Consider the following 14,135-nt stretch of genomic DNA (forward strand, 5'->3'; position numbering starts at 1 on the left):
TTCGACTAAAATCATGGAAAGTATTAAGCTTCAAATTGGGTGAACAAAATCGTGCCTATTTCACATACACACACATCCATACGTACAGAAAATTCCTCGTTTTTTTTTTTTTTTTTTTAATTTCACGACGTTTCTAGGTCTCCTGAGTCCAGAAATGTAAAAATGCTCCCGTAGTTCCCTCTGTTATGCATAACAGAGCCGGGAAAGTCAAATAATTGTTTTTACCATCTTCTAATCGCGATAAACTTTCAGACGCAAGCCAAACTATACACTGCCACGAACAGCACCTCGCAGGAAGCCGAGCGATGATGATTTGGTCATGAGATAATGTTCATGCAAGTTCTATATAACCTGCATCTAGCGTCTCTTGTCGCCCACTTGCTTCTTTTCACCCATCCACTTGTTAGTATTTACTGCAAAAAAGAAAAAAATTTCTAGCAACGAGTTGCTTAACTTATCCGATCGCATTTAAAACTTCGTGTGTGGCGCCATCTGTTATGATATTTTATTATAAAAACTTTTATATTTTTAATTATTACAAAACGACAAAACGCTTAATTTTAAGAGTAAGCATTTTCCTAACTTTTGTAATTTCTGCTTGTATTGACATTTTCGTTCCTTATTATATTCAATTCAACGGAAATAGGCAGCTCTTCGCTTGCCCTTCGTCATTTCCAGACCAATGACAACCCAGAACTCACCACGCGGAGGTGGCTGCTTGAGTTCCAGAAGTAATAAAAGACTAACCTATACAGGTCAACACGTTAATAAAACAAATGCACGTTAGGGCAACGAGACTATAATTTACGTCATTCCTAATAAACCTCATTTAAAAAAGTCAAAATACTCGTCCTACGCGGGCTTTGGAGAAGCGGGACACAGAAAGCCCTCTTCGTCTCCCGTCGGTGTCTTCTGTCTTCGCCCTGAGCGTCGACCATGGGACTGCCAGAATGAACCCGTAAAATTTTTTATAATTAACGTTGAATCCGGGCCTCTAGGTACGATGTATGCCTCGGGCGCCAAAATGGTTCGGCACGGCTCGGAGGAAGATATCACTATAAATATCAATTTGTTATCTGATAAATTAACTTTAAAAAAAATCGTACCCTTGTACCAATTTCATATTCTATCCCGAGTTATTTCATTTTGATTTTTTATAAATCAAATGTAATAATTTACTTATATTCTCTCGGAAAATCTGAAAGAATAAAAAAGAGGATTTTCGGAAAAATTTCCGCTTATGAACGTCGACCTACAATGGAAAAAGCAACAATATAAACAATATAATTCTAACAATTCGTTACGTATTGTTAGAATATGTTATTAACAACGCGTTACGTATTACGATTCCAATAAATACGTCACGCGTTACATTAATCGGTTTGAGATATTTCACTTAGTTAAAATACTAATCCTGTTCTTCTGATGAATTAAATTATAAAAATAAAATTTACAGATGTCAAGTACTTTCATTTATTTCAAAGTAATGTTATCTATATTTCGGAAAGCCCAAACAGAAATTTCTAACAATTGTAGCCTTTTGTACGCCAGGTAATGCTACCAAAATGTCTTAAAATCGCTACTTCCGATACAGTGCCGTAACTAGGACGGTGCCCAGGCACAGGGCGCAGACCCTAGTGGGGGCGCAGAAATGACCTGGACCAAGTTTTGGGTCATAGTTTTGGGGCGTAGTTACAGAAGCTCGAACCGGGCGCATAAAAGGCTAGTTACAGCGCTGCTCCGATATTCTATGAAAAGGCTTCCAGTGGCTTACAATTTTCAGTGTACTTGTTGTTTTGTATGTTTTCGAAGGTTAGGCATGGCTTCGCGACACAGTAGAAGACGTTATGCACCGAGTCAAAGGGCTGAGGAAAATAGGACTACAGTTTCGCCAAATTGACCACTATTTGCACTACTCTCATCTGACTGTGAAGGAGGTATTGGGGCAGTAGGTACGTTAGGTCACACGTACTGTACAATACATGGCAGGCAGGCTCTGGACACTTTTGACAAACTACCAGGAAAGGTGATCGTCTGATTGAGAGAGAAGTATGAATAGTGCAACCACGTCAGCAAGTTTGTCTTGCTTCTGACGTGCAAGCAGTGTAAAAATAGCGAGGTTGAGGCCGAAGTTTAAAACGCGAAAACGTGTACGTCGGACTGTAAGCCTAGTAAGTTTGACAATGGTGTTTGGAATGTCGAGCATGATTCCACTGACTTTCCAAACGCCATTGTCAAACTTCCAGGCTTACAGAAAAGCGACGCTGAACGTCCGACGTACACGTTTTCGTGTTTAAAACTTCGGCCTCAACCTCGCTAATAACAAGTTGCTTCACTCACGGGGATGGGAAAGATTATTGAGCAACACCTCTTCTGGTAGTTGACCACATAAGGTATTGTCAGGTCTTCAAAACATAACGAAGGCTCTGCGTATTTTTTACAAAATGCCTATTATTGAGCTTCGCTTAATTGTTTTTCTGGGTAGTAAACTATCAAAGCACCTGCCGTAGCTAATGATTTGTATTAATTCTGATATAATATGTAAATAATGAGATTGTCGACTATTGGGTATACTTATACTACGTTCGCACACAATCCACGACTCACTTCGATCTCGATTTACCTACAATCTGGATTGTGACTGTCGCCAGTCGAACGTCGTGCTGTTCTCACAGACAGTCCGCTTGAGAAGAACCCGGCTATTACACGCGATGATAAAACTGACATAACTATGTGGTAAGTCACGAACACCAACAAACAAAATGGAAGTTTTGGTTAGAAATAAGTACAGTACTTTTTCTTGCCACTTATCTAATAATAGACAGATGTCATCGTCTCTCCAAATACAGTATATTTTTTATTTCTCAATCGATAGCCCGACACGTGTTCCGCCGCCATCTTGTATTTTCTCGCGCGCGTGGGATTGTGGGATCTCTCTTATGACTGGATCTGGTTTCAAGAACTCTCTTGAGTCAATCGCGATTGAACCTCGTTTCATTCGAGATTGAAACGGTCGAGGGAGGTCGCGCCAAGGCATAGGGCGCGTTTGGAAATTCTAACCGGTAATACAGCGGTAGTGGTGTCTGACGTCATCGATCATAGCTGGTTATTTCAGGTGCGTGGCGCATTTCTAAACAGAGTGGTCATTTCGTGGTGAAGATCATGGCGGTGCATTCAAATCAAGAAGAGACAATTTCGTTAATAGTATTAATGCTTTCGAATATCGATTCGGAGGCATATGAATGATGAAGATTTGGCAAGTTCAAGTTCAAGTTCATCAGAAAATGAACTTAGAGAAGTGGAACGACTATCGGAGAAAACTCCGAAGGTGGAAGGCTAAGTGGAGGAAATCGTTTCGCGATTTTCCACACAAACGTTTAAAAGCCATTTTAGAATGACTCCGGAAACAGTTAATGTCGTTGAAAACATGATAAGCTTATCAAATATATTAATTTTCGTAAAAATTCAGAATAGGCGGGAATTTATTTGGGGGATACTATAGATTACCACCTATAGAATTTCGGGTCTTTGGATATATGCCTGAACTCAGGAGACCGAGACGAGTTCAACGATACCCTACTTTTGGACCGGAGACGAAAAATAAAAAAGTTATCATACTTTTTTCCAGCGATCACGCGATGATAGGGAGTCGCGTCGCTCTCTCCGCTAAGTCAGCCTCGCTATCGCGATCGGGAGTCGCGTCACTTGCCGTTAAAATTGCCTTTAGTAGACATTTTTCCCCTTTTTTACTTTGTTCAAGAACTACCGTGAATCAATAACTAGTGACGTTTAGCACATGCCGGCCTACCGGCGGCTCCCCTCCGGGAGGTCAGTCGGGAGCACGAACAGTGGGAACGGCCGCCATGTTCGCTGCCATAAGTAACATTAACCGAAATGGCGATCGCACGATGATCGGAAGTCGCGTCGCTCTCCGTTCTCGTATCGCGTGTTTAACCCTACTGGAGATGACCGTAGTCCGACGTCATGGTTTGCAGACTTTACCGCAAGATGGCAGTACTTTTTTTTTTTTTTTTTTTAACTCTTTCCGCCCTGTGGGCACTAAGAGGGCCTCTTTTTAGTAGGCCCATTATGGGTTCGGCCAGGCCCACAATGGGGCGACCGGGTGGTGAGGGACGGGGCCCGACATATCCGAACGGACCAACCCCCGAAAAATTCTTGGGGATTATTCGACCCGTTCGGATTCGATCCCGGGTCCCCCAGAGCGGTAGGCTGCCACCTTTACCGCTCGGCCATCCGGCCATGAAGATGGCAGTACTAGCAACTATGGTGCCGTCTTTATGAGAGCATTAAAAAAGTATGATAACTTTTTTATTTTTCGTCTCCGGTCCAAAAATAGGGTACCGTTGAACTCGTCTCGGTCCCCTGAGTTCAAATATATAATCAAAGTCTTGAAATTTCATAGGTGGTAATCTATAGTACACCCTTAATTGGTTCTCTGTTTTATCGCTTGATCTTTATTTTACCTTCCTATTTAAAAACATTAATAATTATTGATGTTTTAAGGATAACTAAGGAGGAAGGTAAAATGAACTATTTTATTTCCGTTCTATTAACTAATACAATATTCTATAAAGAAAATAAATCGTTTTAGATTTCGGAAAAACTCATTAACAGCTACAGCTCTGGTCGTCAGACATTAGAGCCGAAAAAACAAATTCTAATGATCTTGTGGCTAACTGTAACTCCGGAATCGTACAGGTAATCAATTTTGTTTTTAAGTGTTCTAAAAAAATAGATGTTTATAGATGTATTCTACGGTAGGGTTGCTCCAATAACAGTAGGAATGTTAAATTAATGTCATTTTAGATTTTAAGAGACATTTGCTTTGATAAAGGAGGATGCACACATGCGGCGCGGCAAGGAAAAGCGGTGACGCAAACGCGTCTTCGCCGCGCGGCATCACGACCACACAAGCGGCAATCCGTTTACATTTCGGCGCATGCGTTCAGTATTCAAGATGGCGAACGATATCGACGCACCGCTATCCACGTGTTTACAAATTTTGTTTTGTACGGCTCGTTTTATTTAGCTGGAAGATTTCGTCGAAGATTCGAATGAATATTTTGGATTAGAGATATCGTATTGGCAAGAATCTTGCCGAGATATTTTGTTGGATCGGTAAAGAACTGATGTACAAAATAGGCTTATTCTTCGATTAAGATCTCTCGATAAAGAATACTATTTCGAGTAAGATTCGGTTGTTTTGTTCTTTAAATTAAATGATATATGATTACTGTATCTGTGTAGAATTTGTGTTAAATTTATTTATTATTCTTTCCTCATTATTCTGATGTTAGTTATCTCGGTTAACCACGTTGAACTTTCCGCCATTAAAACACCACGTGATTGTATTTTCTCACGTGACTGCCAGACGAAATGTTATTGGCTGATAGAAACGCGTCTTGGCGGCGGCCGCCGCGAAAGATAGAATTCGACCAACTTTCGCGGCATGAGAAAAGCGGCACGAAATAGACCTCTGCGGCGAGAAAAAGTGACGTCATTCTGCCGCTTTTCCTTGCCGCGCCGCATGTGTGCATCCGGCTTAAGTGATTCATAAAATTTTACAATTGCATTAAAAACGTTTTTGAAAGAATATTTAATTTTTCTATTTTTAAGATCATTTTTTAGTTTGATATCATTCATTCCATTGATAAGTAAATCAAGAAAAATGCTTTGTTAAGCCAGTTTTTTGTTAATAGATAAATATTATTTTCAGATCTGTAAGTGATCGTTTTAATGTGTCTAAAACAGGGCTGTGGAGTCGGTCGATTTTCACACGACTCCGACTCCGACCAAGGGCGGACTTGTTAACAAAGTAGGCCCGAAAATTCTGACGTCATCACGTGACCTCAGAATATTAGCATCAATAAATATAGTTCTAATAATGATAGAGGCATATTTTAGCTTTGGAATAAAAAAGTTTCTACGTTCTAAGTAATGAGTCAATACGATAATTTTTACTTTTCTGTTGTTGGGCCTATATTTAACAGAGGAAAAGTGTAGCGATAGTTCAAAAAATGATCTCACCCCAAATTTTCGCATTTTTGGACTCAGGGCACCTCAAAATGTCGAGATTTGCAAAAGATTCGGTTTTTTTTCTTGTATGTACGAATGTTAGACTGTATGGGAGGCACGATTTTGAATCGGAGTCGGATGGTTTAACACAGGAGTTATTAAGCTTGAAAATGGTTGAACTAAATCGGTTGGTACACATTCTAACATCCGTGCGTACAAAAAAAACTCCGAATGCTTTTGCACTTCTCTACGTTTCAAGGCTTCCCGAGTCCAAAAGCGTAAAAATCTGAGAAAATCATTTTTTGACTGATGGTCATTCTTTTCCTTTGCTATAGGCCTCACTGTATAACAGCCGGGAAAGTAATAATGACGACGATTCTGATTATTTTTAAAAAATTAATTAAACATTAAAATTTGACACATCTACCGAATATATAAGTTCACATTTATTGACTCGTTTGACGATGGCATTGGTATTTGGTAAGCGTGTATGAATAAAAATAGTAAATACATTCTTATACAAACAAATTACTTTAATAAAAATGTTGTACAGTACATAATATACAAGTATATTGGATAATATATAAGTATACAGGTACATTAAACTAAGTCAAGAATGAGAAATATAACATTTAGACTGGTAAAAAACAGGTTGCTTATTTTGCCACGTTGATTAATTTATTATTTTTCATCTCTGTTATAAACAGAATTACTCCTTACAAAAAGTAATAATTTCTATTAATTCAGCATTCACTGAAGTTCTTAAATCATATTTAATAATTTTAAGAGCGGAAAATAAACGCTCTACTGAAACTTGGTTGGTGACAATGCTGTGACAATCAATGTTGTATTTTGGATAATGTCTGGATAGTGCAGTATTGCCGTTTTAACATCCAAACTCGAAGAGTCGTCGATGTGATTTATTTTCTCCAGTGCATAATAAATATCATCTTCAAATTTTGTAAGATTTCCTTTTCTGTCTGTTCTCATATTAGAACTCAAGCTTAATTTTGAAGGTAGAGACGAGTTTTATAAAAAAAAATAATAAAAAAAACTAGCAGATGAGCCAGATGTTGCTCACGCAAAAAGTAACGATAACGAAGATTAAGATATTTAGATTATAGCCGATTTTATCCGTTTTCACTGGGTGCAATAATTAGGTCCTCTCTCTTCCGAGACTAATTAGAGAATTTTTAGATGGGTGTAAAAGTATGTTCGATTTTTCACAAAAACGCAAAATACCGCATCTAAAATAGCACGGTAGAAACGGAGTTCTTCGGGGTAATCCTTAACCATCTCCCTCTTCCCCCCGCGAGAGGAATTTCGAAAAATTCCTTCTTAGTGTACATTCTTACGATGTATCCTAACTGTGTGCCAAATTTCAACTCAATCGTTTGAACTCTGAGCTTATCATCATTATTATTATTAACCCATCTTGATTATATTATAAGATTGTGAATGCTAATAACGAGTAAAATATTAAGTCCGGCCACACTGGAGATATGACGCATAACCCCTTCTATGTCTCTACTCTGTCGACCTTTATTAAAGAACCAAAATTTAATAGCATTAATGCCCTTTATACACATGCTACTGTGCCAAATTTTGTTTCTTTAACTTTACTCATTCTGAGATATTGTTTAATAGTTCAGAACAGAATAAAGAAATTAAACAAATTAGACGCCAACATACTCGCGAATTTTTTCCTTTATTTGACTCCGACTCCACAGCCCTGGTCTAAAGCCACATTATGGTTTACGTGTAAGAAAGTTTGGGAGGCAATTTCCAGTTTGTCTGGCCAATTTATACGTTTTCCATCAGGTGACGAACTTGAAGTTAATGCTTCTCAATTCAAAAAAGCATGTGGCTTTCCTGGTGTGATTGGCTGCATTGATGGATCACACATACCAATAAAGGCACCAATAAATCACCCGGAATCGTACATAAACAGAAAAAATTTTCATTCAGTGTTACTCCAAGCTGTAGTGGATTCAAGGTTTGTAAATCATTCCTTTTGTTTCGGTTTAAATTTAGATTTAGATTTAGATTTTAAAGTTAATTTTATTGACTTAACTATATCATTAGGTGCAGGTTTATAGACTGCTATGCAGGAGAAGTTGGAAGTGTCCATGATGCTCGTGTGTTTAGACGTTCCAAATTGGGGAGAAGTTTGAGTACGCTGGTTCCACCAAAATACTATCTTTTAGGTGACTCTGCGTATCCCCTACAAGAACAGTTAATAACTCCGTTCAGAGATAATGGACATTTAAGTCCACAACAGCTAAATTTTAATTTAAAACACAGTAGGACAAGAAATGTAATGGAACGAGCTCTCGATTTATTGAAAGGACGTTTCAGACGTTTGAGATATGTGGATATGGGCAACCCTTATCTCATACCAATGTTATCATGGCCTGCTGCGTTTTACATATTTGTATAATTTATGATGGAGATTTAGACGATAAAACTGAAATTCTAAATGACAACCCTAGTGAATCTGTACCAGATTCAAGTAGTACATGTGCTCGAGCACAAAATAAAAGAAATATTTTAATGAAAATGTTGTAAAAATCTGTTTACAACATATAGTATTGGTGTTTATTGTTATTTTAGTATCTATTTAAAATACAACAGTGTTACATCATGTAACCATGATGTTTTCTAAAAAGATGCAGTATTGGTGTTTCTTGTTATTTTGGTATGTTGTAAACTGATTATTAAAAAATAATTAACAGTAACAAATCTGAAATAAAAAATTATAAAATAACGTTGTTGTTGTTGGCTGCCTTGAGTAATACATACATTGCCACTGTTCTTTCAAATGAATCTCATCTAATTGGTGAAAAAATTTTTTGTGTTTAAAGCATAATGCAAAGAGAGAAGATTTTGTCAACATTTAATAGAATTTTTATTTTACAATCAAACTCTTTAAAACACCTAACAGCTCTTTGCGGAATTCCATATTATCCTCATGCTGTTTCCTCTTTAATTCTAATAGTTCAGCATGTCGCTGTTGTCTTTCTTCCCTAGATTTTTCCTTTAGTTCTTTGTATTCGTCAAACCATTCTGACTTCCGCTTACGCTTTTGTGGGAGTTTAGGAAGAGAAGAGACAGTTGATGTTGATGACTCAATCCCGATATTTCTCGAATCTTCCGAATTGCTTTCCACCATGTCTACATAAAGATAATTATATATTGTAATATGACATTCAGACAAATCACTTGTATAATGCAGACAAATCACTTACTCAAAACCTGTAAAGTTGAAGAGGAACTCTCAAAAGTAGCAGGTGGTTTAATATCTGGCCGCTGTCCGAGAATCTCATCCATTATAGAAAAAAATTCCCACTGGCTTCTTCCTCGGCCAGTTTGCTTGTTCCCATCTTTAATTTTCCTATAAGTTTTCTTTAAATTTCTCCATTTTTCATCACATTGATTACCTGTGACAAGGTAATTATTTTCTTGCAATGTTTTTGAAATTAAACTCCACACCTGAAAGATATAAATTTTAGGTCAGAGTGCTAAAATTTTTTTTCATTTTGGTTTTTGTGTTAAATTTTAGCTCCTAATATTAACACAGGAATTTAATAATTAAATACTTATATTTTAAGAATGACTGACTATTTTCATTAAAAACTTTGAACTATAATAGGTTGAGGATTAAAATGTTTGTTTAGAAGACAGTTAAACTCTTGTCTTGCATAGCTTTTAAAAAGTTTTCCTCTAATTATGGGTGATTTCATGCCAAGCATCAGTTATTACCTTTTTAATGATTCCACTGATGTATATTACTTTTCATTCTTACATAAATTCACTCTTATTTTATATTTTATATCATCCTATGTACTAATTTTTCATAACAATTTGCAATTTAAATGCTGAAGTAAAAATGAATATCATTATGGTGTAAGTATGTCCTGTGCAACATTATCAAAATTGGTTTATATTTTCATTTTAATATTTTTAAATAAAATTATTACATAATATGATAAACCAATAATCAATCCTCTAAGTTTTGCTTACTATTTCTATTATGTCACTACTTTAAAATGGCTCTATCATTTGGGGACAGACTGTAATAATTCCTTTGTAAAAAAGAAAAAAAAAACCTTTTTTAGACTTGAAATGTACATAGACTATCTGTGTTGCATTGCTCTATTGTACTGTACTGTACTAGCCAGCAATATTGTAGTACTGGTCATGATAAATTAATATTTTTCTCTCTGCTCTATACTGTTGTGATAGAATTTTTTTAATAACCGAGGTGTTTTTTTTAATCAATATCTTATATGAAAAACCATATGGATTAATTGTTAAACAATTAAGTGTTAGACATTATGAGTGAGGACTTCTAATGAATAAGCAATTCCTTTAACTACTCGAAAAATAATAAATATTTACATACCTTCTTGCTTGGCCAACAAATATCGGAAAATTTGTTTTCATGCTCTTTATACAGTGAAATCAGTAACTTTACAGCATTTGTTGACCAACGACCATACTGTCCGTCTGCCCCATCCGTTAAGGCTGAATTTTGTGACGAAATTGTTTTTTGAACATTTTGTTGATCGCTTTGTGGAGCAGATACATGTTCCGAAACAAAATGCTGTTTTATTTCATCCAAAGTTATAAAACCTCGGCCGCAATCTCCACAACGATACACCGTGTCCGCCATTTTATAATTTAATAGAACCGCTAAAACCACTTTGACACCTGGGTAACTTTGGTAAGTACCGCAGGACAACTGGTGACATCATAACAGTGATTTCTAAACGCGGTTAGTTATTTAGGTCACATTTTCTAAACGCCTTGGTAACTACAGGCAGTGGCCAGTGTTACCGGTTACAATTTCCAAACGCGCCCATAGTCTCCGGACTTGGTCACAATCTAGATTGAAATGCTCGGTGCGAACGGGGTATTAGTCTCATTCCATTCAACGATTGAACCCTCTGTTTGTGCTATATGGTGAAAACAAAAACTCATTTGTTCCGGTGACTCATAGTGGGTAGATACGAACAATAGATTCTACTTAGCTGCATCGGAAGTTACTTATGACTCGACCTGATAAGTGTATTTGGGCTGTTTCAATTGAGAAATGGGGAATGTATAGAGATAGAAACAAAAATAATAAACTTTTTTTACTTCTATACGTATCCGAAAGTAAAAATATTTTATTAATTCGGTATGTATTGATACTAACGTTAAACAATTCGTTATTCATATTTGCTGAGCTTTATTTTCGATGAATCCTCATTTAAATTTGATACAGATGATAAGAAGTAGACAGGAAAACTAACTTGATTTAATATTTTAAAAAACAAACCATAATATATTTAAAAATTTAAAAATGTGATGTGTTATCTCGATGGATTTCTGAAAATGCCATTAAAGAAATTAAATTCAAAAAAACTATAAAAGAATCATGTAACTGAAGTGTTGCTGTATGATTATTTAATAGGTTATTTCTCTCTCTTAGTATATTTTTATAATAGCATTCATTAGAAATACTGTATAAAAACACATTAATAAAATAATTCTCAGATATTACAAGAAAGATCAGATAGAAGAGCTATGAAAAATGAATTATTTACTTACTATTTACTGAATCTTTTTAAAGAAATAAAAAGGTGTATAAAAGTATATTTTGCTCTTTTAAATATTTTATTTATATAATATATCTATAATTTAAATATTGTTTTAAATATTTTAAACATTTTTAAATACTCTATTTAATTCATTTAAAAATTAATAAAGAAATAACTTAAAGTATTACCGATATATGAAAACACTAGCGGGAGATTATCACGCCGCTAAGGTATGCATGATATAGTCTAAATCAAATTCCTTGTATGTTTTAATCTGGATTGTATTTACTTTTGAAGCGAGCAAGCGACTCTAATTGACAAATCCCTGAAACACGTTTTGCGTGTTTCAGCGATTTTACACATTAACAGAACTAATAAAATGGCGTGTCGTGACAAGAGGCCAAATTTTAAAATTCGACTAGAGCGGGGAATATTGTGGGTCAAAGTTCATCCGTACGTTAAGTAAATGGGAAGATTTTCCATTGTAAAAACGAAAACATATGAAATACGGTGAAGCTCTTGCCAAATTTTTTTCAATATCCATCTTTCTTTTCTATTTTTCCCAAAAAATGGAAAAGAAATTGATGTAGATAGATTAAATCGGACCGGTTTGTTTAAGAATTTTCAGAAGCTTAGACATCTTTTCGGTCTCTAGAAAGAGTATCAAAGTGTTTTCTCCGTATACTGATACATTTGCACTTGGCTTTTATTGATGACATTTGTATGCTCTTCAATGTTTTTAAGACTATAAACCATACAATTTATTTTGTTATTTTTAGTATTTTGCATGGTTTTGATTGACTTAACATTTAAATATTACCTATATACCCTGGAATATCAGGCATTGGAAAGTCGGCATGCATCAGTGGTTGATCACTTTTAATTCCGATCCAGTAGTCAATCAGCATAGTCGCATGATCGTTTATGGCGGTCGACAACTGGGTTTTCTTCATCGAGAGCTTCACAAATCTTGTAATTGTGAAAGTGAGACCTGACGTATGCATTTTCAGTCATGCTGACATGCGAATTTGCGGAGTAAGTATACCCAGTAGTCGACAATCTCATTATTTACATATTATATCAGAATTGATGCAAATCATTAGCTACGGCAGGTACTTTGATAGTATACTACCCAGAAAAACAATGAAGCGAGCTCAATAATAGGCATTTTGTAGAAAATACGCAGAGCCTTTGTTATGTTTTGAAGACCTGATAATACCTTATGTGGTCGACTACCAGAAGAGGTGTTGCTCAATAATCTTTCCCATCCCCGTGAGTGAAGCAACTTGTTATTTTTACATGCTTGCACGTCAGAAGCAAGATAAACTTGCTGACGTGGTTGCACTATTCATACTTCTCTCTCAATCAGACGATCACCTTTCCTGGTAGTTTGTCAAAAGTGTCCAGAGCCTGCCTGCCATGTATTGTACAGTACGTGTGACCTAACGTACCTACTGCCCCAATACCTCCTTCACAGTCAGATGAGAGTAGTGCAAATAGTGGTCAATTTGGCGAAACTGTAGTCCTATTTTCCTCAGCCCTTTGACTCGGTGCATAACGTCTTCGACTGTGTCGCGAAGCCATGCCTTCGAAAACATTCAAAGCAACAGGTACAGTAAAAATTGTAAGCCACTGGAAGCCTTTTTATAGAATATCGGAGTAGCGATTCTAAGACATTCTGGTAGCAATACTGGCATGCAAAGGGCTACAATTGTTACAAATTTCTGTTTGGGCTTTCCGAAATATAGATGACATTACTTTGAAATAAATTAAAGTATTTGACATCTGTAAATTTCATTTTTATAATTTAATTCATCAGAAAAACAGGATTATTTTAACTAAGTGAAATATCTCAAACCGATTAATGTAATGCGTGACGTATTTATCTAAATCGTAACACGTAATGCATTGTTAAAAAAATATTTTCTAACAATACGTAACAGATTGTTAGAATATATTGTTGCTTTTTTTATTGTAGGTCGACGTTCTTAAGCGGAAATTCTTCCGAAAGTTCCGCTTTTCTCCTCGTTTCTTTCAGATTTTCCGAGAGAATTGCGATTAGGTAAATTTCACTAGTGTAAGTAAATTATTATATTTGATTTATAAGAAATTAAAATGAAATAACTCGGGATAGAATGTGAAATTGAAATATGTGTGAGATTTTTTAAAATTAATTTATCAGATAATAAAGAAACTTTGATATTTATAGTGATATCTTCCTGCGAGTCATTCCGAACCATTTTGGCGCGCGAGGCGTACATCGTACCTGGAGACCCTAATTCAACGTTAATTATAAAAAGTTCTACGGGTTCATTCCGGCAGTCTGAAGGTCGACGCTCAGGGCGAAGACAAAAGACACCGACGGGAGACGAAGAGGGCTCTCTGTGTCCCGCTTCTCCAAAGCCCGCCAAGAGCGAATACAAAAGACACCGACGGGAGACGAAGAGGGCTCTCTGTGTCCCGCTTCTCCAAAGCCCGCGTAGGACGAGTATTTTGACTTTTTTTTTTTTTCTT

The 14,135-nt window shown here is 36.2% G+C and overlaps 1 protein-coding gene and 1 long non-coding RNA gene across 2 annotated transcripts; one reads left to right on the top strand and one right to left on the bottom strand.

Annotated features, from left to right (window-relative positions):
- Positions 1–7,806: 7,806 nt before the first annotated feature.
- Positions 7,807–8,215, top strand: LOC136968263 (uncharacterized). Its single transcript, XR_010879632.1, has 2 exons — positions 7,807–8,032; positions 8,122–8,215. It is a non-coding gene; the product is annotated as an uncharacterized lncRNA (long non-coding RNA).
- A 567-nt stretch (positions 8,216–8,782) lies between these two features.
- On the bottom strand, positions 8,783–10,882 carry LOC136968267 (uncharacterized). The gene is made up of 3 exons (XM_067262256.1): positions 10,442–10,882; positions 9,285–9,528; positions 8,783–9,210 (listed from the first exon to the last, which is right to left on the bottom strand). Exons 1-3 carry the CDS (start codon positions 10,709–10,711, stop codon positions 8,945–8,947), a joined length of 780 nt encoding a protein of 259 aa, XP_067118357.1. The 5' UTR covers positions 10,712–10,882; the 3' UTR covers positions 8,783–8,944.
- Positions 10,883–14,135: the final 3,253 nt, after the last annotated feature.

Source organism: Centruroides vittatus, unplaced genomic scaffold (genome assembly GCF_030686945.1).
Source record: "Centruroides vittatus isolate TY-2023 unplaced genomic scaffold, ASM3068694v2 contig_1033, whole genome shotgun sequence".
In the NCBI taxonomy this organism is placed as follows: domain Eukaryota; kingdom Metazoa; phylum Arthropoda; class Arachnida; order Scorpiones; family Buthidae; genus Centruroides; species Centruroides vittatus.

Bases quoted from the DNA above. Each gene is read 5' to 3' on its own strand.
- LOC136968267 (XM_067262256.1), bottom strand. From the start codon at position 10,711: ATGGCGGACACGGTGTATCGTTGTGGAGATTGCGGCCGAGGTTTTATA. The intron at 9,529-10,441 runs GTATGTAAATAT...TATATCTTTCAG, and splicing joins TTTGTTGGCCAAGCAAGAAG to GTGTGGAGTTTAATTTCAAA. The intron at 9,211-9,284 runs GTAAGTGATTTG...ATCTTTATGTAG, and splicing joins TTCAACTTTACAGGTTTTGA to ACATGGTGGAAAGCAATTCG.